Source organism: Sebastes umbrosus, chromosome 9 (genome assembly GCF_015220745.1).
Source record: "Sebastes umbrosus isolate fSebUmb1 chromosome 9, fSebUmb1.pri, whole genome shotgun sequence".
Classification (NCBI taxonomy): domain Eukaryota; kingdom Metazoa; phylum Chordata; class Actinopteri; order Perciformes; family Sebastidae; genus Sebastes; species Sebastes umbrosus.
The window spans coordinates 18660625-18686104 of record NC_051277.1 but is presented as its reverse complement, the minus strand read 5'-3'; the positions used below and the strand labels follow the sequence as shown (position 1 = coordinate 18686104).

General features: G+C 40.9%; 3 protein-coding genes and 1 long non-coding RNA gene across 9 annotated transcripts; 2 read left to right on the top strand and 2 right to left on the bottom strand.

Annotated features, from left to right (window-relative positions):
- Positions 1–180: 180 nt before the first annotated feature.
- LOC119494295 lies at positions 181–18501 on the bottom strand. Its single transcript, XR_005208166.1, has 3 exons — positions 18492–18501; positions 18323–18324; positions 181–326 (listed from the first exon to the last, which is right to left on the bottom strand). It is a non-coding gene; the product is annotated as an uncharacterized LOC119494295 (long non-coding RNA).
- Positions 1041–9024, top strand: si:ch211-107m4.1 (heterogeneous nuclear ribonucleoprotein U-like protein 2). Of its 5 annotated transcripts, none has more exons than XM_037780057.1 (12): positions 1041–2087; positions 2148–2859; positions 4734–4810; positions 4939–5181; positions 5281–5393; positions 5534–5800; positions 5972–6094; positions 6204–6305; positions 6745–6913; positions 7410–7637; positions 7719–7771; positions 8592–9024. In XM_037780057.1, exons 1-12 carry the CDS (start codon positions 1763–1765, stop codon positions 8661–8663), a joined length of 2484 nt encoding a protein of 827 aa, XP_037635985.1. In that variant the 5' UTR covers positions 1041–1762; the 3' UTR covers positions 8664–9024. The 5 variants fall into 5 exon arrangements, with proteins under 5 accessions (XP_037635985.1, XP_037635983.1, XP_037635984.1 ...); XM_037780055.1 differs by having other exon boundaries at positions 2118–2859; XM_037780056.1 differs by having other exon boundaries at positions 1041–2526; positions 2578–2859.
- nudt22 (nudix (nucleoside diphosphate linked moiety X)-type motif 22) lies at positions 8709–14153 on the bottom strand. Of its 2 annotated transcripts, XM_037780059.1 has the most exons (7): positions 14028–14153; positions 12125–12271; positions 10790–11453; positions 10599–10721; positions 9515–9612; positions 9322–9415; positions 8709–9183 (listed from the first exon to the last, which is right to left on the bottom strand). In XM_037780059.1, exons 2-7 carry the CDS (start codon positions 12211–12213, stop codon positions 9016–9018), a joined length of 1236 nt encoding a protein of 411 aa, XP_037635987.1. In that variant the 5' UTR covers positions 12214–12271; positions 14028–14153; the 3' UTR covers positions 8709–9015. The 2 variants fall into 2 exon arrangements, with proteins under 2 accessions (XP_037635987.1, XP_037635988.1); XM_037780060.1 differs by lacking the exon at positions 14028–14153 and having other exon boundaries at positions 12125–12280.
- On the top strand, positions 15402–22326 carry dnajc4 (DnaJ (Hsp40) homolog, subfamily C, member 4). The gene is made up of 8 exons (XM_037780063.1): positions 15402–15509; positions 16001–16064; positions 17795–17919; positions 18041–18131; positions 18517–18698; positions 20118–20285; positions 20749–20835; positions 21268–22326. Exons 3-8 carry the CDS (start codon positions 17828–17830, stop codon positions 21362–21364), a joined length of 717 nt encoding a protein of 238 aa, XP_037635991.1. The 5' UTR covers positions 15402–15509; positions 16001–16064; positions 17795–17827; the 3' UTR covers positions 21365–22326.
- Positions 22327–25480: the final 3154 nt, after the last annotated feature.

The window sequence follows — 25480 nt, the reverse complement described above, 5'->3', positions numbered from 1 at the left end:
CTGTTGTGTAACAGAAAAAAATCATCTCTTGTTGTGACGTTTTTTTATTATGATGCTGTTTGTCTGGAAGCAGCCGCTCTCAGGGCGTTAATGAAGCAGTCAAATCTTCTCAAATGATACTTGTAGAGTCTGCAGAGTGTGATTTGGAGGGAAACCTTCAAGGATCTGTGGTAGTTTTCATATTGAGAGAGATTTGTGTGCGGAGCCCAGCAGGGTCAGTTGTAATGACACACAGACAGCGGAGCAAGAAATCTGAAGTAAAGAGATATGAGACAGTAATGTCACTTGACATTAATTGTAATATATGAAATGTATATGTTTTTTGTCTTGATTGTCGAATAAAAAGCTTCCCATTATGAAAGAATGTTGTTGCAACTCATTTATATTTAAAAAAAAGTGCATCCATGTCCATTAACACTGCAACTATTTGTTTGCCTTTTTTGAAGTTGAGAAATTTCATCCCACTAAAGACGGGCTGTGACACACTTTATTTCTCTTGCCTTTTAAAAAAAGGAACATGAACATAAAACACAACATAAATAGATCAAATAAACGGAGCAGATTAGGTCAACAAGGGTGATATGTAAGTTCACACATGATGAGAGCAGGTTTACTGTATGTTAACAGTTATTTTCCTAATTCTCACAGAATACTATAATATTTTACAAGTGTCATTAATAGGACCTCTAGCTTTTTATATAAACACACAAGTCTGTTACTTTATTGGCTAAGAAAATTGTCATACTTCTTAATATAAATAAATTCTTTAAAAAGCGTCTTGGACCAGCTGGAAAATGCATCGTCACAAAGCTGAAAACAGGGCTGTCAAAATAAAAAATAAATGACTCAATAAATAAATAAATACGTTAGTAAATGTAACAAAATAATATTAAAAAATATGGACGTTTTTATTTGACTTTATTAGTTGGAACCCACGGAAGACATTCCACAAATGTGAACCATGATCTGCAAATATTTCACTATCCACAAACATGTATTTTTGTATTTGTGTTGTGTAACGTCACATTCACAAAAATACAGGGCGATTTGCAAATACGCAAAACTTACTATAATAAAATATAAAGTACATCAATATTGACTTTCCCTTTTTTGAAGTTGAGAATAAGGCTGCTAGAATGTATTATTCACTTTCCAAAGTCATTTTCAGTTGACGCAGAAGCTGTTTTATTGGTTGCCAGGAAAATAAATACCTATTTTAAGGTTTACATGTAAAGTGATATCTACACATTTGTGCAAATATCATTCCATGTGTAGAAATAGATGCACAAATGTGTAGATATCACTTTACATGTAAACCTTAAAATAAGTATTTACAGAGTAAGTTATGCGTATTTGCAAATCGCCCTGTATTTTTGTGGATGTGATTTTACACAACACAAATACAAAAATACATGTTTGTGGATAATGAAACATTTGCAGATCATGCTACACATTTGTGTAATGTCTTCTTTGGATTACAACTAATAAAGTCCAATAAAAACTTCCATATATTAGAGCACTTCCAGGTCCCAGAGAGAAACCAGCAGTGAGGAGTCTTCACCTGCAGGAGGCAGCAGAGCGCTAAACCGGATCTAGTCTGCCGGAAATAGAAAACGAAGAAGAAGGAGAGCCAATCAGAAAGCAGGGCACCATATTGAACCGATGTTTTGATCCTCACTGCTGCTCTGCACTTCACTTAGAGTGAGCTTTTTACCACAAACTCGATAAGAAAACAGCTAAAAGTTGTTCTCACACGGTAACTATGAAGCTAGCGGAGCTGAAGAAGTTGAAAGTGGCCGAGCTGCGGTCCAGACTGAAGGATCTGGGTCTGGACAACAAGGGACTGAAGGCTGAGCTGCTGGGCAGGCTGTGGTCCAAGTTAGAGGCAGGACGAGGTGAAGATGAAGAAGAAGAGGTAAAACCACAACATGACCGCTCAATAACACCTGCAGCACAAGCAGAGGACGTCCAGGCTCCGTCCTCATCACCCAAGACAGGACCAGGTGTTACTGAGGGATGTAAACCGGACTGGACCAGAGAGTACACAGACACCTCCACACAGACAGACACTGACACCAGACAACAAGGCTCTGAGTGTATTACAACACTGCAACAAGGCTCTGAGTGTATTACAACACTGCAACAAGGCTCTGAGTGTATTACAACACTGCAACAAGGCTCTGAGTGTATTACAACACTGCAACAAGGCTCTGAGTGTATTACACCTCTACAGCAAGGCCCTGAGTGTGTTTCAACACTACAACAAGCCTCTGAGTGTGTTTCAACACTGCAACAAGGCTCTGAGTGTATTACAACACTGCAACAAGGCTCTGAGTGTGTTTCAACACTGCAACAAGGCTCTGAGTGTATTACAACACTGCAACAAGGCTCTGAGTGTATTACAACACTGCAACAAGGCTCTGAGTGTATTACAACACTGCAACAAGCCTCTGAGTGTATTACACCTCTACAACAAGGCTCTGAGTGTATTACACCTCTACAACAAGCCTCTGAGTGTATTACACCATTACAACAAGCCTCTGAGTGTGTTACACCATTACAACAAGCCTCTGAGTGTGTTTCAACACTACAACAAGCCTCTGAGTGTATTACACCTCTACAGCAAGCCCCTGAGTGTATTACACCATTACAACAAGCCTCTGAGTGTGTTACACCATTACAACAAGGCTCTGGGTGTACTTCAGAGTGTGTACCAGTGTACCAAGCGGAAGAGACAGATGTTGAAATGCAGCAGGGAGGAGCAGAGGATGCTGGAGAGGACAGGAGAGCTCTGTCATCAGAGGACATGGGCAGAGGAAGAGCTTTCTACGAGTTCAAAGAGGAGATACGATACAAAAGGTAACTCAAGTAACAAGCTAGGTTTTTTAGTTAGCAGGGTTTTAAAGAAGTATACTGCAGGTGTTTCAGGACTGTTAGTCAAGTGTCTATTCCAGAAAGACAAACAGTCTGACAAACAATTTGCTGTGAGTGTGCAAAATCTGTAGTAGGGGTGACAGGTCCGAAAGTGTGGGTTTCGGGGTCACCTTGCAGCCAACAGGAGTCCGTATCCCTGGCATACTTCTCTCTCCACTGATGCCTTGTTCTTCTTAGCTGTAGCAGAGGAGAAGTCGATCTTGCAGCCCACCTCTGCTTGGATCTTGTCCTCTCTGGGCATCATCCAGTAGGCTGGGACGTCAGTGACTGTCGTGGTTGCTTCAATTTTAGACAGGAGAGCCCCAACATGTGTGCAGGACTCTGCTGTGCCAGCCATACATGTGCGATGTGGACACGCCACTTGACCACTGGAACTGAGGAGGCTTGAACCGAGGATCATTGAGGTGTTTAGAGTGCAAAACCTAAGACATTAATAACATTGAAACAAGTATAAAAAAAAAGCTATGCCTTCACATTTACAGCTAGTCACCACTTGAGGAGCAGTTACTTACCTTTGTGCAAACGACGATTTTCCGGTTGTTGACTCTGCAGGTGCTGCACCCATCCATGTGTGAACTGAAGGTGGGGCCAAGCCTCCTCCTCCTCCTCCTCCTCCTCCTCCTCCTCCTTCTCCTTCTTCTTCTTCTTCTTCTTCTTCTTGTTCTTCTTCTTCTTCTTGACGGCTGTTTAAATGAAAAGACCTTGCTAGGGCTGAGGATGAGTCTGAGCACACCAACACTTATCACACTGCCCTGAGGTGTGCCATTTCATACCATGTACTGATTTGACATATCTGACCCGATCCTAGTACTAGGAGTTTTTCTTCCAAACAGAAGATCCTTCACCCAGTTAAAAACTCTCCCACCAATACCCGTCTTGTGCAGCTTAATTAACAATCCTTCCTTCCACATCATGTCATACGCTTTTTCTAAGTCAAAAAACGCTGCAATAACTGACCTGTCTTACTTTGTTCTCTCAGCCTTATCACTGAGTCCACGGTGTTCCTTCTTTCCCCCTTCATTCACTTAGATAACTTACAAGCATTCCTCTCTTCTCAAGCTCATATGATAACCTTTCTGTTATCATCCTTTCCACGATCTTGCATATATTTGATGTTGGTGCTATCGGCCTGTAGCTAGTGGTTTTTAAACAGATTCTTGCAGGTTTTCTTATCAGGATCACTACAGCTTCTTTCCATGCTCTCTGTAACCTTCCCACCCATACCTGATGGGTGAGGCTGGTCTTGATCAATTTATTGCTCTTAACATCTCTGACAACCGTGATTGTTAACTGTTTTTGTTTATTTACAAATGATGGTACACAAGTTGTAAATTAGAGGCCCAGATACAGATAGAGATTTACAGGTACAAATCGCTCTGCATTTATTTGTGCTTTGTGTTTTACAAGTTACATAACTTGACATTTGTTTGTGAATACTTATCGGACTGGTTTGACACCAAACCTTTCATACAATCATGCAGCCCAAAGTACATCACAGAGCAAGATTATAGGCAGACGTATCTATATGATTAACTGATAGTAAAAAAAGAGGGTTGCAAACCACACATACTATTAGTTTTCATTGACGTTATATATTTCAGGTGCACCAATCCCAGAAAAGAAGAAAAAAGTAGAAACAATTTGAATATGCACATGACTCATGAGATATGATGGGAAATAACAATTTAACAGGGATTTGGTTGAATTCTAGCGAAACTATCCTAAACGTGGTGTCTTTAGGGACTTTTTATGAAAAGGGTGTCATAAAGCAGCATGCGTTTCTATCTCTTTCCGACCAGAGCCAAATCTCCACAACCTCCAGTGGACCGAGAGGAGACGGAGGAGGAAGATGAAGATAAAGTCAGACTAGATGCATGTAAGTGTTTGGACAACACGCGCCGCCTCTCTAGTGAAGGAACATGAAACTAACCTCATTTTGTTACAGTGTTTTATTAAACTACGATTGGTTTATGTTGAATCTCTGACTTTCTGTTTTCTTCACAGATGACAGTCACCTCCACTTCGAGGTGAGTCCTGATTGTGCCGGTGGCCAGCCGCGGTTCTGGGCTCGATTCCCCTCGCTGTGGTCAGGCTGCAGGCTCACCCACGGGGTGCTGCAGGGCAGGGTGGGCTTTGAGGTGAGGCTGGAGAGGAAGTTGTTGACTACACAGCTGGAGGAACAAGAGGACGTGGATCCTTACGGCCTGAGAGTAGGCTGGTCTGTGGCCAACACCTCTCTACTGCTGGGTAAGAGTTTTTATTGGGTTCATTTTAGGAGAATTGATTTCAAAAGAAGGGGACTTTTTTCTAGTGATTTGTTTATTGTATCTAACTGTCTCACACCAGGTGAAGATGACTTCTCTTTTGCTTATGATGGGCGTGGTAAAAAAGTGTCAGGTGGGAAGGAGGAAGTGTTTGGAGAACTCTTCTCAGAGGGAGATATCATTGGCTGTTATGCTGTGAGTTCCTCTTCAATTCTTCCTCTATTTGAAACTTTACTGTCGTCTTTGCACACAAAAAAAGATCTGTTTTGATAGTAGGACATTTCTTTTTTCTAATCCCAACTGTGTGTGTTTGTGTCATGTTTACACATCAACAGTCCTTCTCCACAGACGGTGCTGTTGAGCTCTCTTTCCATAAGAACGGTCGTTTCATGGGCGAGGCCTTTTCCCTGGACGCCTCTGTGCTGCTGTGTCGTCCTCTGTTCCCTCACGTCCTCTGTAAGAGCTGTTCAGTCAGATTCCTCCTGGACCCCACAGCTCCTCCCTGGTACCCCGGACCTCCAGGGTTCACACCGCTGGCAGCTCTCTCTGTTGGGCAGAAGGTGCGCTCCACATTGCCTCCAACCTTCAGAGCACAGTGTGAGGTGAGGCTGAATTCACATTATCACAAGGTGTTTATATGCATCCCTGTGGTGGAAAAGTTTGTTGTTGATGGACCAAAGTGGTGGATCGACACATCGACATTTGTTTATTACAGGTAATAAAAGTAGTCATTACAAGCTGTTCCATTTTAATCTTTCTGTTTTTCCCTCCAGGTGGTGTTGATAGTTGGTCTTCCTGGTTCTGGGAAGAGCCACTGGGCCAGGACTCACATGAAGCAGCACCCTGAGAAACAGTACAAGCTGCTGAGCACTGAGGAGCTGCTCGCATGTATGATTGTCAGTCAAACCTCCAGTCTTCACTCCTGTGTTTTACATTAACATTCAAAGATGATGTTTTCAACTTCTAACTTCAACTGATCCAGAAATGTTCGATGTGTGTGTATAGAGTGGTGGGCAGAGAGACAGCAGGCTGCAGCAGGCCTCTCAGTGTCTAACTGATTTGATCAAGATGGCGGCTCAAACTCCTGGCAACTATATCCTCGACCAGGTAACTCTTCACTACTAAACACACCAATTTAACTTTGAATACCCTGTTAAAGGTAGGGTCACAAATGTTGAGAAACTAACAAGTGTACACTAGATTAAAAAAATTATCCAAATAAAAAACCCAGCCCAGTGCTGCCAACTCTTTTCCAAAGAATGTAGCCAGCAGCACAAGCTCCAAAAGTCACTAAATCTAGAGAGAAAATCACCAATTCTGAAACACTGACAGTCCGTCCCTTTAGGCCTCCCTCCAAAACCACTTCCCCAAAACTGTCATTATGAACGTTACATTTTGAGGTAAATATTGGGGTAATTTGGCAGTAATTCCAAAGAAATTTCAAATAGGTTACTTGCTAATTATCATGAGATTTGCGGACCTGTAAAATGAAGTGTAACCAAAATATCTTAACAAAATTCTCTTTGTCAAATCTCTGTTTTTCCAGTGCAACATCCTGTTCTCTGCACGGCGTTACAAGCTGCAGCTGTTCACAGGCTTCAGGCGCCGGGTGGTGGTGGTTTTTCCCTCAGCAGACGAGTGGAAAAGACGACTGTTCGAGCACCAGACGAGCAACGGGGAGCAGATCCCCGAGACGGCCCTGCTCAAACTCCAAGGTATAACATCTAAGTGAATAATAAGAGGATACCTCTGTAACAATTTAAGCCGACACAGAGACATGGGTTAAACTGGCGATCTGAAAGGTGTTTCTATTGGGGATGTAAACTCTTAAATTAATAATATTTACATTTAAAAATCATCTCATCTCTTTGGGAGTCATTTAACCCTCTCCCCACAGAGAGAAACAAGAGGAAAAGACCATGTAATTCAATGGTTGAACAGAGGTGTATTAGCCTGATAATTATGTCATTATTTTATTATTCTAATTGAATTGCTGAGAAACCTGAGAGATGTGGGCAGCCATTTAGAGGTCTTGAACCAGGCTTGAAGTGTATGGAACTACACTACAGACTGGAGCCTCTGGTAATGCTGACAATCACAATTAAACCTGGTACAGCAGACTCCTATGAAAGAGTCCAATGCAGGCTGAACATCACATGCATGTCATTTCCGTCATGCTTCTACAACTTAAATGTTCCTCCTCGTCTCCAGTGAGCTGCAGTCTTCCAGAGCAGCAGAGCAACCTGCTGGAGGAGCTGCAGTACGTCGAGCTGCCTCAGGAACAGGCTCAGACGCTCCTGCAGGTGTATAGAGACGAGGCTCGCCGACTGCTACCTCCCATCCCCAAACAGGAGAAGAAGAAACCCCGACTTCACAAGAAAAGACCTCACCCTCACGGCCCTCCACCCTCACATAGGATCCAGTGGACTGGACTTCATGGTCAGCGTGAGAAATGATGGGCAGTATGTTGGGAGATTTGATATTTTAAGATGTTAGTTGATTTCTTTATTGTCTTTGTAGGGTGGAACGACACAAGACTCAACATGCAGCCATGGAGGCAGCAGCCAAGATATGTGAGTGTTATGTAGCTGTGAAATCCTACACAACAAACTCATTGTAACATCATTTGGGGCTGTTGCTTTGTTGTTAGCTTAGCTGCACTTTAAGGTTCAAGAGGTTGTGTTAAACAAATTCATGTGGTGTCTTGGACCTCATCGCTGTGTCCTGCTTCTTGTAGAAAGCAACTAAGTTTAGTAAAAAGGGAGATTTTTACACTCAATTAGATTTTTTTCTAAATGTTCTTATAAAGATAACACCATCATAAGTATCAAGCTAATGTTATACTACATTTGAACTGTGTTGCGATTGGCTAAATTTTGGCGAGTGCAGACCAGATTTTACTGCGCGTGTGTTGTACCCCAAAGATATGACGCATTGATGACGCATAACCCAGCCTCTTTGAATAGCCCTTGCAAGTCCACAGGAAGTGCGCCTGGCTGGGAAGCAAATTCTCAAATTCTCAGTCTGTGTACACACTGTTCCTTTAAGCTGAAGAGGTCAATTCATAGAAGCCATGGTTTAATCATTAAACCAGTGAGGAGAACATGAGGTCAGTAATGTGGGCAGGTGAACTGTTCACTCACCTGAGGTTGTAATTTAGTCAGAAGAAAATAAGTTACAGATATTGTCTAATCATCTAATATACTAACAACCTTAATTACAATTTCTTCTTCATCTTTCACCTGAATCTCAGCTTGTATTGACGGAGCAGCAGTCAGCATTTAGTCGCTTTTCAAACTGCTGGGAAGATGCTAAATAACACAACAACAGCCACCTTAAGATTTCAGAGTAAACCAAATCTCATTGTCTTTTTTTCTGTGATTTACATTTCAGTGGAGCGTGCCTTATCAGGACCAGGGCTGCTACTACAGAGACGTTGGTTACAGCGGATATGAAGGTTACTGATGAAGAAACCTGGAGCACTATCTGTGTTTACAAGGACAATCATTCGACTGATGTTTTTTAATTTTTTAAAAAGAGAGCAAACTACATCAGCAAGTATACAAACAGAGATCCAGACTACAGTATATGCACCCGCTGCTTTGGCCAATCAAAGATAATCATCAGTGTTGTAGTATTTAATCATTTTACCGGCGACAACCAGGTCACTTCTCAGGATTCTTATACAAAATATTTTTAAATGTTAATCATGATTTTACTCTGCAGTGTACAAATGATGATAAATATACAGTATTTTGCACATTTTTAACTCCAGCATTGATCAGAGAGTCCTCAAAGTCAAAGAGTAATAAATCCCTCAACTCTTTGTGTCATTTTGATCAATTTTCTGATTCTGAGCGTCGTGTCGTCTGCTCTGGCCTCGCTCACTGTCAGGCTTCACCTTCTGATAAAGCAGCACGGCTCCTTTAGCTGAAGGACACAGCTCCGACCACAGAGGACTGCTTCTGTCCAGCTGCAACACCTCCTACACATTTCAGGCACAACAAAATACAGTCGTGTGAATCTACATGTTGTTATTTTGCTTCAAATGCAACTGCCAAAACAAGAAAAGCTCATTCTCAAGTTGCTGTTCATTATACATCAGTAACTATAGATTACTCACCATTCTGCTGAGGAAGACGATGTCTGTGGACTCATGGGCCTCTGCTCCTCCTTTCCAGTACAATTTTCTGACTTCATCAGATGTCAGCGAGCAACTGAGACCACACAGATAACACACACTCTACATTATATCTTTATACAGCCATTCAAGGCAAACTTCCATCGTATCAAATCAAAACTGAAGGAATGAGTACCTGACGTAGAACTCAGCACTTGGTCTGCCGGCGCTGGTGTGATTCAGAGCGACCCCCATCAGGACCGGCTCTCCAAGGGAGTTCAGAGGAATATTCACCTGCAGACGGACAGACGGGAAGTGAGATTAAATGTCAGACACTTTGAGTTTACAAAGTGGATGTCGTAGATTTTCTCTATCATTGCTAAGAGTTCTTCAATATATTGGAAAAAGCAAATGTGAATATTGTTTCATATTATAATAATAAATAACAAACTTTATTTACATAGCACTTTTCGAAACAAAGCTACAAAGTGCTTTACAAGATAAAAATGGCAGACAATCTGACAATGTTTTAAACAATTTAAAAGTTATAGTTATAAACGCAAAGGAGCTGCATATGAGAAAAAATACAAGAGAAATAAAATAATTAAAAAATAAAGTGCCCTTGTATATAAATGGGTTTTTAGAAGTGATTTAATTCAGACCACAAACCCAATGAAAGCAAACCTATAAAATATATTTTTAAGAGGGATTTAAAAGAGGATAAGGAGCTCGCCGGTCTGATCTCCTCAGGGAGGTTGTTTGATCACCCTTGGTCGATCAAGACAAAATTAATCGACAACTATCTTGATAAAACATTAATCGTCTAACACATTTTTAACAAAAAAAACAACTAAATATTTACTGGTTCCAGCTTCCCAAATGTGAGGATTTGATGCGTATGTGATAATAAACTGAATATATACAGTATATATATATACTTTTTTGACTGTTGATCGAGTGATTTGAAGATGTCTGGGAACATTTTCACTATTTTCTGACATTTCATAGACTAAATGATTAACCAATTAATACAAAATATATCAACAATAGCAAATGAATACAAAAATTCCGCCATAGTTAAGAATGGGAGTGACAAAGACTGGACTCATTTATTTACCAAAAAATCATCAGGAAATAAAGCTCTGCACTTAATTTATGCCAATATTGAAATTGTTTTTATTCTATAAAGTCATCTTGAGTCATATCAATCTAATAACATTTAAGCAACTAAACATCAGCTTGACATGAAATAAAGAGTTTACAGTGGACTTGTTTCCCACCTCGTCTCTGATCTCGGCGCACACAGACGAGAACAGCTCGGAGACGACGGGCCTCTGCTGCATCATGTCCACGCTGATCTGCTCCTCGCTCACCTCAGTCTGGCCCAGACGCTCACACACCACCTGAAGAGGTGCAGCCACGGTGTGAAAAACACATCAAGCACATTTCAATGACACTTCATCTACTTCACCTTTGGCTCTGGGTGACCTCCGGGGATGTCCAGGAACCCCCCTGCCTCCGCCACCCTCTGGCTCCTCCTGATCAACACCACCTGACCGTCGTCTGTACACAGGACGCCACCCACACCCAGAGGCTGAGCCAGCAGCGCCAGGGGGTCACCGAACTCCACCTCTCCACGCTGACGTAGCTCCGCCACTCGACACGACCAGTTTGTTCCCAGATAATCTTTGTAGCATGTAAGGCCCATGCTCAGAGTGAGGAGCGGCCCGCCCTCTTCACCATCTGGACATCCAGCTGTGACGCTCTTAGATTCACTGTAAAGGGAGGAAGCTTGTGACAATGCACTGACACTTACTACATTTTCTCTCTGATTCACATGTCTGTTTCTGTTGTCCAAACTGCTCTGGACAGAGTCATGCAGAGAATCAGCGGTACACAAATTCTCCTCCATCCTTTGTCTGCTGTGGTCCTGTTCCTCTGCACAGTCTGAGAAGGGGATGTGGGGTGGATGAGTGCAGGCTGGGTGTTTAGGAGAAACAGAGGATGATGAGGCCAAGCAGAAAGAGTGCAGTCTGAATTTGGACCCGTTGAAAAGCCACGGCTCCCTGGACACCCGCTCTGTCCACGCCTCTTCTATTTGATGCTCCAGGGCTGAATCTGTCTGCCTGTTGAAGCTAAGAAGTGGGACAGGAAGCAAGATAAACTCTTCAGGTTACTGCCGTCACATTTTGCCCATTGTCATACTACTGCATTAAAGGACGAGGCTGGTGTTATTCTATATTTTCCTTATCAAAACAAATCCCATTAAAAGACTTTCCTACCATGTCTGTGGCCAACTGGGGCTGACAATGAAATTCTTTCAAAATGAATCCCAATATCTACATTACATGTTTGAGCCATGTTAAAGGGATAGTTTGGGTGTTTTTGAAGTGGAGTTGTATGAGGTACTTATCCTTAGTCAGTGTATTACCTACAGTAGATGACGGTCAGCGCGCCCCCAGTTTGGAGAAACAGACAGGAGTTACCACACAGAGGCAAAGCAATGTAATGCTATGGACGGGGATGGCAGCAAAACGTATTTTAGCCACCTAAAAGAAAGGCCCCGCCTAATAAAATCAGTTTAAGTGTACGCTATATTTAGAATATTTTCACCACTTTATCTTGCCGTCAGACAGCCCTTTTTCCAAAGGCAACTGAAGCCATATGTATCCATCTATGCTAACTATGGATAACTGCCTCATACAACCCCACTTCAAAACACCCAAACTATCCCTTTAAGTAGAAAGGCCTTATAATAATTATATGTAGTTTTAACACTTTTTAGAGGCCTGATTGATGTTCCTACCTTGCAGAGAGCTCCACTTGTACTTGAGGCTGCAGCAGACCCCTCCAGGCTGCACAGTGCAGCAGCACAGACACCTCCGAGTCCATCATCTCTCACTGTGGATAATCATTGAAGTCTTGACTCTTCACCCACACTACTGCTGCAGCTCTGTAAATGTTTTTAACTGTTAATATTTCTATTAAGGAAACAAGATGCACAGGAAAGAAACAGAAGTTGTTGTAAAGAGCTGACTCTGAAAGCATTTTAAATGCAGTAAATAACTGTCCAGGTCAGGAAGTACTTCTGGCCTCTCCCTTCATTCCTCAAACACAAACAGACACGATAAGGACACACTTCCATTCAGAGATTAGAGATTAAAACTGGCCAGCACAAGTCATTTTCATGTATAACAAGCCAGCCAGTATAAGTCTGATATATGTGTATAAATCTGCACAGCATTATCAAAGAAAGACAATATAATGAGCCCCAGACTTGTGTTGAGCATTGTTTGCAGATAGTTAAAGGTCCCATATTATAAAAAAGTGAGATTTTCATGTTTTTTTTTTATTATAAAGTAGGCTTAAGTCCTATATAAATACTGTGAAAGTATCGAAGCACTCAATCCACAGGGAAATACACACAGTCCGTATTCAGAAACTCTGCGTTTGAAACAAGCTGTCAGGATTTCTGCCCATTCGTGATGTCACGAATATACAATATTTAGACCCTTTACCGAGATTTAAATGTAAACATTCTAAATGTGTCCCAGTTTATTCCTGGTTACAGTGTATGTGAATGACATCAGCTGACAAGTACAAATGGACCCAAGCTGTTGCCTAGCAACGCAATTCTGTTGCAATTACGTCAAAATTCGCTAAAACGGAGCGTTTCAGACAGAGAGTAAATACAGACATATTCAGGCTGACAGTATAAGGAAAATAAAGGGTTTTTATGAACATTACAGCATGTAAACATGTTCTAGTAGAAACACAAAATACAAGTATGAACCTGAAAATGAGCATAATATGGGACCTTTAAGTTAAACTGTTGAATTTAACTACAGGAATATTTATTATCAGTATCAATTCATCTTTATTTACAGACTCGAAGTCCATTAAAAAAACATACAACACAACCAACAAATACATACATTAAAATAGAAACTGCCACTTTTTTATAAAAGACAGTTATATCAATGTTTCCACAGGGGTGACTGGTATGGTATAACACTAAAAGAAGGATTTGACAGTAGCATGATAATGAATCATTTAGCCGACATATAAATGAATACATCAGGTTTTTCAACAGAGCCTGGAAAGTGTTGACACCTGCCTTACAGAACAGCTCGCTTGCACTACACCACCTGGGTTTCTCTAATATCCTCATGCAGTCATTGTAGGCAACCTGAGGCTTATGCATGCTTATGCCTCTTTAAACTTTAACTTTTTAAACTAGTTTACATTTTTTAAACTATAGCCTACTGCCCACATGGTGTCAGTATAGAGGGGAGAGCAAAAGGCTCTAAAGAGACCTATATCCTGACATGGTCTGAACACATGTAGAATCTTCTTGCCAACATGTTAGTATAATCAAATAACTCCTGAAATGTGTTTATATAGTAGCCTAGAACATTTGTTGAATAAATATCTTATCTTGGGAAGTGGTAAAGGAATGTAAATATAAACAAAAGCAACAAAGTGATGCAACAATCACATATTTATGTTCACTTTTAAAAGCCCTAGTCCACCCACACAAGTGTTATTACTTCACTGAGACGCACTACTGTTCGTTTATCCTGCTGCTGAGCGCAGACACAAGGACCATCGACGAAGTACAAATCACAAGTCAGCCTGTGTTCTATAAAGTGTAACGTTACTAAGGTAGCCTGGACTACAGGTTATTTAGGTAGAAGCGTTAATCTTACCTTCCTAGGTGGGTGGAAGCCGAGGCTATAAGAGAGTCAAGACAAGTGGAGTTTCTTCCTCCCTTTTTTTTTTTTTAGTCAGACGGTAAAATATGTTCATTATCACCATCCTGTGACCAGAGGCCGAACTACATGTTACTTCATCAGAAATATTTTACTGACAGCTGTGTGAAATATTAATTAATATTATTATTATTATTATTATGTGTTATTAAGGTATACTGTATAACTAAATCGATTGCGTCCGAAATTCTATACTAACATGTCATTTACTAAAACAGTGAGATGTTTCAGTATTTCCAAAACCTTAATATAAAACCATTAGTACGCGCATTGCATACTACTTCCGATGAGATATTACAGTATGCATCCTCCTCAACCACTGGATCTTAATACATCCAACCACTGCACACTACGGCTGCATACATATCTCACAATGCAATGCGGTAGTGACGACACGTTCATAACGGACGTTGACAGACAGCTCTGTGACGCCAATAACACTCCAAATCAGCTGGAATTATAACATTTTCATATATATATAAAATATATATAATATATATCATTTAAATATATATATATATATATATTTAAATGATATATATATATAAAATATATATAATTGATATATACGTATATATATTTAAATTATATATATTATATATATTTTATATATATGAAAATGTTATAATTTTATATATTTATATTTTAATATATATATATATATAAAATATATATAATATATATAATTTATATATATTATATATATTTTAAATTTAAAATTTGTGATCATCAAAGTCTGAACTAATTTGAATATATATGTATATACATATATATATACATATATATATATATATATATATATATATACAGAAATATTTTAGTCAAGATACGAGTGGAAATAGCATGCTGTATATGATACAATTATTTATTACTTTTGGAACAATTTCATATTCATAAGAGAAAATGGTCAGGAACCAAGCCAACTCTCCTCAACTTTATTAATGAATTCAAACAGTATAGCACCATCACACCAAATATTAAAAACAAAAAAGCCATTAATACTTTTAAACTATTAAATGCTTATAATATGATTTATACAACATAAAGTCTGGCATTATTAAAAAACAGATACAAACTACTGTTTATTCACACAGAAGTATGTTGATAGTACACATATTGAGTATGTAGAGTATAGTAGGTGTAAGCTGCCTTGAATCAACAACAACTTCCGGTCATAATCAAAATTAGTCAATAAAACAGAGGTTAATAGAATATAATTTAGGCTTGAGTTATATGCCTTGGCAACAAAAAAAATCAGGTAACATAATTACATTTGTTTGCTCTGTTTATATTTTAAAATACCCTGTAGTGGTGGAAACACGCTTTTATTTTGAAGGGGGTATCCCCCGTCTTCCGGTGTTGTTGTAGCTAGCTTCGAGCAGCTGATGTTTACGCAACGGGCCCACCGGAGACCTGCTGGTATGTCACCTCTCTTTGTTAAGTTGGGGCTTTATAGCATTGTTTAACGTTTGTTCCTCATCTCTTAACCACCGCTGGCTGAATTAATATCATTATTAGTAAAATAACAACAGAGCAGAGCAGCTGTCAGACCGGCTAGTGTTAGCTCTGCTGCTCAGCTAGCAGGACAACGTGTTCCTGATGGAAACTAGTTAGCACTGTTTGCTCTTTATTTGTTTATTGCATGTAAGGATTTATGTGCAAACAAGCAGCAGTCTGTAGCTGGTGGTGTCAGTAATGCAAGTATCTAAAGAAGTCATTTTTAATTCAAAGTGTATACAACTATCTTCCATTGTTTTGGGTCAACACAGCTGCTCGGTGTCAAAGTGGATGACAAGTTGTGTTTTAAGTTTCACCAGATGATAAGAAAGGTCCTAGGACCAGCTGCTAGTGTTTGATTAGTCCTTATTCAGAGATATTTTACTCACCTCGTCCTCTGTTGTTGTCCTCAGGCAGATCACGTGTCAACCCATGAGGGGAAAGTTCCTGATCGTTTCAATGGAAACACACTGAAAGGTAAAGACAGGAAATCACAAATTAATGGCATTTTTGTGTGTTCAAAATGTATCTTAAAGGGAAATTTGTCAAGTATTTAATAGTCTTATCAACATGAGAGTGGATAAATATGCTGCTTTATGCGAATATATGTATGTATTTATTACTGGAAATCAATTAACAACACAAAACAATGACAAATATTGTCCAGAAACCCTCACAGGTACTACATTTAGCATACAAAATACAAAAAACAACAGCTCTCAGTGTGTCTATGTGCTGACTTGACTACGACTTGCCCAAAACTGCATGAGATTATCATAAAGTGGGCATGTCTGTAAAGGGGAGACTCGTGGGTACCCATACAACCCATTTCACATATCTTGAGGTCAGAGGTCAAGGGACCCCTTTAAAAATGGACATGACAGTTTTTCCTTGCCAAAATTTACGTAAATTTGTAGCGTTATTTAACCTCCTTGACAAGCTAGTATGAAATGGATTCTAGTTTCATATGATACCAGTATCTTCTCTCTAGCTTTAAAACCGAGACTGCTACAACCTAAAATTCGCAAGTTGCATTAATGCGTTAAAGAAATTAGTGGCGTTAAAACGAATTAGCATTAACACGTTCTTATTGCGTTAACTTTGACAGTCCTAGTATTAATATTTAACTTGCAGGTACTGCATTTAGCATAATAAATATGCTCAAATCATAACATGCATAAAGTGGGCATGTCTGTAAAGGGGAGACTCGTGGGTACCCATAGAAACCATTTTCATTCACATATCTTGAGGTCAGAGGTCAAGGGACCCCTTTGAAAATGGCCATGACAGTTATTCCTTGGCAAACTTTAGTGCAAGTTTGGAGCGTTATTTAGGCTCTTTCGCGACTAGCTAGTATGACATGACATAAAAATGAGCCCGCTACAACCTAAAAATTGCAAGTTGCGTTAATGCGTTAAAGAAATTAGTGGCGCTAAAACAAGTTTGCGCTAACACGTTATTATCGCGTTAACTTTGACAGCCCTAATCTCAGTATTTTAAACTTTACTTTTATCAATATGTTTTCAAGCTAAAGGGGTCGGATTGACATAGGCAACACAATTATTATACAGGATCTTTAAATTACATTTGCAATAGATTACATCTTGTTGGCATATTAGTAGTCAATGTTTTGCTATTTCATGTATTGCTCATATGGTAGTCATAATAAAGGCATACAATTTATTTAATTAACAATTAAAATCCAGTTGTCCATGATTGGGGGATTTGTGCGCAGCCATTTCCGTGTTCTGGTTTTGTTTCTAGCAGCCAAAAATGTTTTAAACAAAACTCCCCTCCAGTGTTGTTTTTTTCCTTCAGAGCTCATCGTATAAATGTAAACATTAGAGTAATAAAACACCAGATTATGTCCTTCCAACAGCAGTAAATTTATAAGATTAGTATACTCAAAGTGCAACATCTATATATTTTGTGGAAGGAGATATTCATACAGCCAACTATCTCAAATGCAAGTGTGTTGGCGAGTATCACTTTAGTCTTGAAATAAGTAGATCCTGCTCACTGCTCTTGCTCAGCATCACAATTTATTAATCAGACTGAAACATTAAGTGGAGCAGTGTTCATGATTTTCTTTTTTCACAACGTCTGCCTACTTAGTAGTTAATATTTCTGTTTTAAATATCTCCCTGCTTCTCCTGTAATGCTCTTTGTATCATTGATGACACTCAACATCTGCTTTCTTTGCACAGGTCTGCTGTGTAGATCCTCAGAAATTTCCCATCATGCAGTTGGAAGCTCAGCTGCGTCTTTGTCAGAGTTGTCTTTGGTGCTGCAAGAGCGGGCTGCGTCTGCTCTCCCAGAGCTATGCACACAGGTAGACTTGGTGTATATATGTGTGTTGAATTGAATCAGAATTACTGAAAACAACTTGTGTAGTTTAGGGACTCTGCTTTGTATTTTGTTTGGTTTTGAGTTCTTTGCTTTCTCAACCACAGAAAAGCTGTGAATCACTACGAACTCCTGGGAGTCAAATCTGATGCCTCCTTGGAGGAAATTAAAAATGCATTTTTTGACAGATCCAAGAAGGTAAGGTCCAAATTTGTTAACAAGAAAGTGTATGGCCACATGAGGGCAGCCTTTCACAGCTTAGTTTCTGCTTTTTAACTGTTCCCACACTGGGCTTCCTGGCTGTTTGTTTTTATGTTGTGGCTCCCAGTGTAAATAAGGATGTGCATGTGTATTTACCTTGTGGTTTTGGCATAACTGATGGATGACACAACTCACCCTTTAGAGAAAGAGACAGGGTTGTAAGTGCAAACCATACATTTGAATGCATTTGTTTAACAGAATTTTTTTTTGTGTGTTTTGATGCAAGTATACGTCTAGATTGTTTGCACCAGAATATATGTCTTGGTTTATAGTTTTTGTTTGGTTTTAATTCATTACTATAACTGACCCATTCACCATGCAGCTGCACCCAGATAGCGACCCATCGAACCCAGCGCTGCACAGCCAGTTCGTGGAGCTGAACGAGGCCTACCGAGTGCTGTGCAAAGAGCCGAGCAGGAAGGAGTACGACTTCAAAATCAGACATCAATACAGCGGGGGCCAGGCCTTCAGATCTACCTCAAGTCACACCAGCTACAGAGCCAGGTGAACATATACTGTATACAATCTGTCAGTTTATGTTTGCTTATAAGACTTACATAACCTGACCTTCCTCCTCACTCTTTAACCTTGTTAATGTGGGGGGGAACAGACAATTGGCGGATGTTCTTAGACATGCAGTTTTAAATGTTCTTAAAAACCATGGCCTTGTGGGATAGATTTTTTGAGCTGCAACACTCTCATTGGACATGCTATTCTTGTGAAGACTGAACAACTGAAACCTCAACTGCTGCAGCAAATGAATGAAGAATTAATCTCTGTACTTTCCCAAAGAAGGAAAACTATCCCTGCAATTATTGATCAGAAATTTAGATCTATATTTCTAGTAGGTGGCCGGCACGGTGGTCACAGTGGGTCGCAGGTTCGAACCTGGCCTAGGGCCCTTCTTTGTGGAGTTTGCATGTTCTCCCCGTGTTAACGTGGGTTTTCTCCCGGTTCTCCGGCTTCCTCCCACAGTCCAAAGACATGCAGGTTAGGTTAATTGTTGACTCTAAATGCCCGTAGGTGTAAATGAGTGTGAACGGTTGTCTGTCTCTTATGTGTCAGCCCTGTGATAGTCTGGCGACCTGTCCAGGGTGTACCCCGCCTTCACCCAATGTCAGCGGGGATCGGCTCCAGCCCCCCCCCCGCGATCCTGCATAGTATAAGTGGTTACAAATAATGGATGGATGGACGGATGGATTTCTGGTAGGGCTGTCAAGGTTGTAGAGGATTCAGTTTTAAAGCTAGAGTGATGATACTGGCAATCAAATTAAACTAGAAAACCTAGAAGGTACATTTTGAACAGATAAAAAATGTGTGATTAACTATGGACGATCATACGATTAATCACCATTAAATATTTTAATCGATTGACAGCCCTAATTTCTAGAAAATCCTTGATGGAGGTGCTGCATAGTTTGATGTTTCGGGTTTCGGTCAACCTTGTGCACGAGTCTAGAAACTGTGCTTTTGACATTGTTTCTGCACAAAGCATTTACCAGTCTTCAGCAAATTGGGTTTTTTTTGTTGTTCAAATTTTATATTCAATTCAATTTATTTTTGTATAGCGTCAAATCATAACAGAAGTTATCTCAAGACGCTTTACTGTTTTTATCCAGATAAACCATTGAGATTTAACATCTCAAATTTTTCTAGTTAAATTAGAGAAGTTAGAAAATAGAGTAGTTAGACTAAAGACAGAAAATCAGGGTGAATTTCCTGTCTTCCAACAGCCAAGTGGAAGAATCAGAATTAGAAAAAGATATTGTACATCACAATTGAAGGGTGAAGGAAATGTACTACTTAAAAGTCCCTCAGACTTCATTATTGCTTCAGTTATGACTGTTTTTAACATGTGTACCATCTGTCCTCCTGGTTTTGATGTCACTAATCATGATTCTTCTTGGACTACTCTACCATCAGTACGCATACCCAGGATAACCGTCGTTACTGGGAGCAGTTTAGTCAGTCACAAACGCAGGAGACGACGGCGGAGGAGTGGCAGAGGAAGAGGAAGAGGAACGCCCGCCTGGTGGGCTACTGCTTCCTCACTATGGCGCTCAGCATCGGAGCCCACATAGTCTTCTTCAGGTACAAAACCAGCACTCAATGAAGACACTTTTAAAGGGAAATCATTAAGCATTTTAGAGGTGAATGTTAGAAAGACAACAATATCCATACTAGAACCTCGTATCGGACTTCCCAATGTAGTCCATCCTTCCTATTTCCTGACATCCCTCACTTTGTTGAGTTTTCTTTGCTGCACATTCACATCCACATGAATGGGATTGTTTGCGGACGTGTCACTGTGCCATGTGTGTTGGCACAACCTCATGGCATGTGACCTCGTATTTGTTTTCACACCCTGACTCTATGCCACATGTGTTTGTGGAGATTCACTTCTTTGTGATCTGAAGAGCTGTTATAACAGCTGTACAAACTCGTAAAGCAACAACTGAGCATGCAGAGTGTGTGCTGAGCGACAAGTTTTTAGGTCAAGCAAAGTTATTCTGCGAGCGTTGTCTTAACTCAAGTGTCTCTCCGACTCTTTCAGGAAACTTGAAGAAGTTCACAATAACTTCATGGACGAGAAAGATCGAACCATCACAGAAATTTACAATGAATCCAAAGAGAGGGCCAGGTGAGTACACAAACGCCTTTTAAAGAGGACCTATTATGCTCATTTTCATGTTCATACTTGTATTTTGGGTTTCTACAAGAACATGTTTACATGCCCCCCTCCACTTTAACTAGCTTTGTTTGAGGACGTGCCAAACTAGCTGCTAGGCAGGTATTATGCAAATGTGTTACTTGGTGACATCACCACGTTACGAGAAGAAACAGGACTTCAAGCAAGGTGTTTCCGGTAGTTCAGGAGCAGTGTTTCGGTATGGATTGGGCTTTGGAACTTTGCAGACCTTTTACATGCACAGAAAAATTTATAACACACTAAAGGAAAGGGAAAAAGCACAAAAGCATAATAGGTCCTCTTTAAATGTATTCCTGTTTTTCATCTGTTTGGTGGCACATTTGGAGCTGAGTGTGAGGTTGTCTTCTGTGTGCCGTTTCTCAGGCTCAACGGTTTTAAGAAACAGACAGAAATCCTGCGGCAGAAACATGCTGAGTTTCTGGAGAAATACCACATCCGCAATGACGGAGAGGACAAATAGGAGAGTCTCCAACTGTGCTCTGTGATGATGGAGTTTGAGCTGCCAGCAGGTGGAAGAAGGCGGCAGACTGGACGTGGTGCTTGTTTTAGGATTTTAAAGGTTTTCTTTTTTTATTTAAACAAAACATGTTGATGTGTTTGTCCTCAGTTGTGATGCTGAGGACTTGAAGACACACAGAACATGGGTGTGATGATGATGAAGTTGAGCTGCACATCAGACTGGACCAGCCTGTTGAACCATTATATAGAATATTTGAAATTACATGAACGGGCGAAAGGATCCAGCTACAGTATGCACACACTCATGTCCAAAGGAGCCATAATGAACACTGTTTAAACTGCCTCTAATGACCTCACTGTAACGTGGTATTTATTGTCTGCAGCCTCATTGCTGGGTTAGTGGGGCTCACAGATAACGGCGAAGGAGTTGATCTACTCAAGACAAGATAGACCAACTGTAATGACAATACATTTCTTGCTGAATCACATATTGGTTTGCACACGAGGACGCTCTGTAATGTTCTCTTAGGTCTGATGAGTCTGTTCAGGGGCGGTGGGGGCGATTGAGAAGGGTGAAGTATAACATGTCAAACGTTTTGGCGATAATGGTTTGTCAAGCAAAGTGGTCGAAACATGCTACAATGCCTGTTTACTTTTCACAGTTCTGCGTCTGGGTGTTACTGTAGAAATGCATCATAAAAGGTCCTCCATTTGTTAGAAATGGGGAAGATCAACATTATGACTTGAAAAGACACTGAGTCGGTTAAATATAGTCAAACTATTGTATTAATAATGAGACTATGAAAATGTTCACATTGAATGGAAAGAAGTACACTGGTTATTTCAACTCTTACCACCGTTTCCTCTCAGTTTTTAGATATTAAAGTTTGTTGCCTTACCTATTCCTTGAAGGGATGTCAGAGGGAAATGATTAAAAGATCAACTTTTTCTCATCAATCATTACTTTCCCTTTTTGTTTTGTCTCTCATTCACATATGGTTCCGTTCTGGTTTCCTAATACAGAACAGATACTGCGTATATATTTTCATATTTTAAGATTATTTTGGAAAAGGGATGTGAATTTACCGTTTCAGCGATATCTTTCTGCAGTGAAATTAAAAGTTAGCGAGAGGCTCAGACGTCAAGATGTAGACCTTTTTAATGAGCAACCACACAGAAGCGTCAGTACTGTTATAATTAGGTAATTATTGATCTGCCCTACGTCCGATTTCACAAGTTTATTTTTCCATTATCTCTGTGAAAGGGAATTTTTACTGGTCTTTTAAACCTTAAACCAGCTGCAGATGTGATTAACTGGAAAACTGACTTTACAGATGCAGTATACAGCATGTTTATTTGCATATTTACGTTCACATGAATGCTCTATTTCATTTTGGTTATGAGACCATTCATAAGAACATCCTGGGTACACAACATTTGTTTGCTGGTGACATCATGGAAAAGAGGCTGTTTTTTTTTTTTTTTTTAAAGAATACTTGTACAAGTATGAATTTAACTTATGAACAGGACTACCGTGTGAATTATGTTTTAAGAAGAGATGCTGCCTTTTTCCTTCTCTGTGTTCTTGTCACCAGCGGCCCCTGTCCTGAGACTTCAGCTGGAGATAACAACATAGCTTACAGACACCCTCACCCTCATGTGGCGTGTGAGTGCCCTGTCATAACCCAAACACACTATAATGACTCTGAGATTCTGGTATGCCTCCACACACACACACACTACACAGCAAAACCAGCTGTGGAGACAGTTTTAATTGACTTTTATCTTTAGTTTAATGAGCATCAGAGGAAAAGTGTGTCAGATCATGCTCTGAAATAATACTCTGTGTGTCTGACATGCTTGCCTTCCTATTTATTGTTTGGAAAACAGTAGATAGTGATATGGAGTGGGAAAATAAATCATTAATAGGAAAGTGACCCTTACACCACAATGTCTTATTTGATATGATTCTGTCCCAAAACAAACATTTGAGATGAATTTTAATTGAGTAAGTTGGGGCAGGATAACCTCATATTCACTGTGTTCACATTTAGAGTGTTAAAATATAATATAAGTATAATGATATTTTCTCACAGTGGCTTTTATTTGCTAGTCTGCCTAGCTCCTCTCTTCTGTACGTTCAGCTTCGCCTGTCATACCTGCTGCTTCTTCACACGTCTCTTTGGCCAGAAATTTGGCCATTGTCTCTCTGATCCTTTCCTTTTCTTGTTCTCTCTGTACCCTGGCTTTTATTTTTTTTGAGCCCCTGATCAGGGCTTTCCACAAAGATATTTAATAGCCAGCCAGTGGGAAACAGTAGCCAGCTAGAAGGAAACAGGAAACAGTAGGGAGAAACAGTAGCCAGCTAGGGAAAACAGTAGCCAGCTAGGGGGAAACAGTAGCCAGCTAGGGAAAACAGGAAACAGTAGGGAGAAACAGTAGCCAGCTAGGGAAAACAGGAAACAGTAGGGAGAAACAGTAGCCAGCTAGGGAAAACAGTAGCCAGCTAGGGGGAAACAGTAGCCAGCTAGGAGGAAACAGTAGCCAGCTAGGGAAAACAGGAAACAGTAGGGAGAAACAGTAGCCAGCTAGGGAAAACAGGAAACGCTAGGGAAAACAGTAGCCAGCTAGGAGGAAACAGTAGCCAGCTAGGGGAAACAGTAGCCAGCTAGGAGGAAACAGGAGCCAGCTAGGGGGAAACAGTAGGGGGAAACAGGAGTCAGTTAGGGGGAAACAGTAGCCAGCTAGGAGGAAACAGGAGCCAGCTAGGGGGAAACAGTAGGGGGAAACAGTAGCCAGCTAGGAGGAAACAGTAGCCAGTTAGGGGGAAACAGTAGCCAGCTGGGAGGAAACAGTAGCCAGTTAGGGGAAACAGTAGCCAGCTAGGAGGAAACAGTAGCCAGTTAGGGGAAACAGTAGCCAGCTAGGAGGAAACAGTAGCCAGCTAGGGGAAAACAGTAGGGGGAAACAGTAGCCAGTTAGGGGAAACAGTAGCCAGCTAGGAGGAAACAGTAGCCAACTAGGGGGAAACAGTAGGAGGAAACAGGAGTCAGTTAGGGGGAAACAGTAGCCAGCTAGGAGGAAACAGTAGCCAGTTAGGGGGAAACAGTAGCCAGCTGGGAGGAAACAGTAGCCAGTTAGGGGGAAACAGTAGCCAGCTGGGAGGAAACAGTAGCCAGTTAGGGGGAAACAGTAGCCAGCTAGGAGGAAACAGTAGCCAGTTAGGGGGAAACAGTAGCCAGCTAGGGAAAACAGTAGCCAACTAGGAGGAAACAGTAGCCAGCTAGGGGAAACAGTAGCCAGCTAGGAGGAAACAGGAGCCAGCTAGGGTAAACAGTAGCCAGCTAGGAGGAAACAGTAGCCAGTTAGGGGAAACAGTAGCCAACTAGGAGGAAACAGTAGCCAGCTAGGGGGAAACAGTAGCCAGCTAGGGGGAAACAGTAGCCAGTTAGGAGGAAACAGTAGCCAGTTAGGGGAAACAGTAGCCAGCTAGGAGGAAACAGTAGCCAGCTAGGGGGAAACAGGAGCCAGCTAGGGGGAAACAGTAGCCAGCTAGGAGGAAACAGTAGCCAGTTAGGGGAAACAGTAGCCAGCTAGGAGGAAACAGTAGCCAGCTAGGGGGAAACAGGAGCCAGCTAGGGGGAAACAGTAGGGGGAAACAGGAGTCAGTTAGGGGGAAACAGTAGCCAGCTAGGGGGAAACAGTAGGGGGAAACAGGAGTCAGTTAGGGGGAAACAGTAGCCAGCTGGGAGGAAACAGTAGCCAGTTAGGGGGAAACAGTAGCCAGCTGGGAGGAAACAGTAGCCAGTTAGGGGGAAACAGTAGCCAGCTGGGAGGAAACAGTAGCCAGTTAGGGGGAAACAGTAGCCAGCTGGGAGGAAACAGTAGCCAGTTAGGGGGAAACAGTAGCCAGTTAGGGGGAAACAGTAGCCAGCTAGGAGGAAACAGTAGCCAGTTAGGGGGAAACAGTAGCCAGCTAGGAGGAAACAGTAGCCAGTTAGGGGGAAACAGTAGCCAGTTAGGGGGAAACAGTAGCCAGCTAGGAGGAAACAGTAGCCAGCTAGGGGGAAACATTAGCCAGTTAGGGGGAAACAGTAGCCAGCTAGGGGGAAACATT

Bases quoted from the DNA above. Each gene is read 5' to 3' on its own strand.
- dnajc4 (XM_037780063.1), top strand. From the start codon at position 17,828: ATGCAGTTGGAAGCTCAGCTGCGTCTTTGTCAGAGTTGTCTTTGGTGC. The intron at 18,699-20,117 runs GTGAACATATAC...CTCTACCATCAG, and splicing joins CACACCAGCTACAGAGCCAG to TACGCATACCCAGGATAACC. The intron at 20,836-21,267 runs GTGAGTACACAA...GCCGTTTCTCAG, and splicing joins GAATCCAAAGAGAGGGCCAG to GCTCAACGGTTTTAAGAAAC.
- si:ch211-107m4.1 (XM_037780054.1), top strand. From the start codon at position 1,763: ATGAAGCTAGCGGAGCTGAAGAAGTTGAAAGTGGCCGAGCTGCGGTCC. The intron at 5,182-5,280 runs GTAAGAGTTTTT...GTCTCACACCAG, and splicing joins CAACACCTCTCTACTGCTGG to GTGAAGATGACTTCTCTTTT. The intron at 6,095-6,203 runs GTCAGTCAAACC...GTGTGTGTATAG, and splicing joins AGCTGCTCGCATGTATGATT to AGTGGTGGGCAGAGAGACAG.
- nudt22 (XM_037780059.1), bottom strand. From the start codon at position 12,213: ATGATGGACTCGGAGGTGTCTGTGCTGCTGCACTGTGCAGCCTGGAGG. The intron at 9,613-10,598 runs GTGGGAAACAAG...GTCCGTCTGCAG, and splicing joins GCGCCGAGATCAGAGACGAG to GTGAATATTCCTCTGAACTC. The intron at 9,416-9,514 runs GTACTCATTCCT...GTGTGGTCTCAG, and splicing joins AGTGCTGAGTTCTACGTCAG to TTGCTCGCTGACATCTGATG.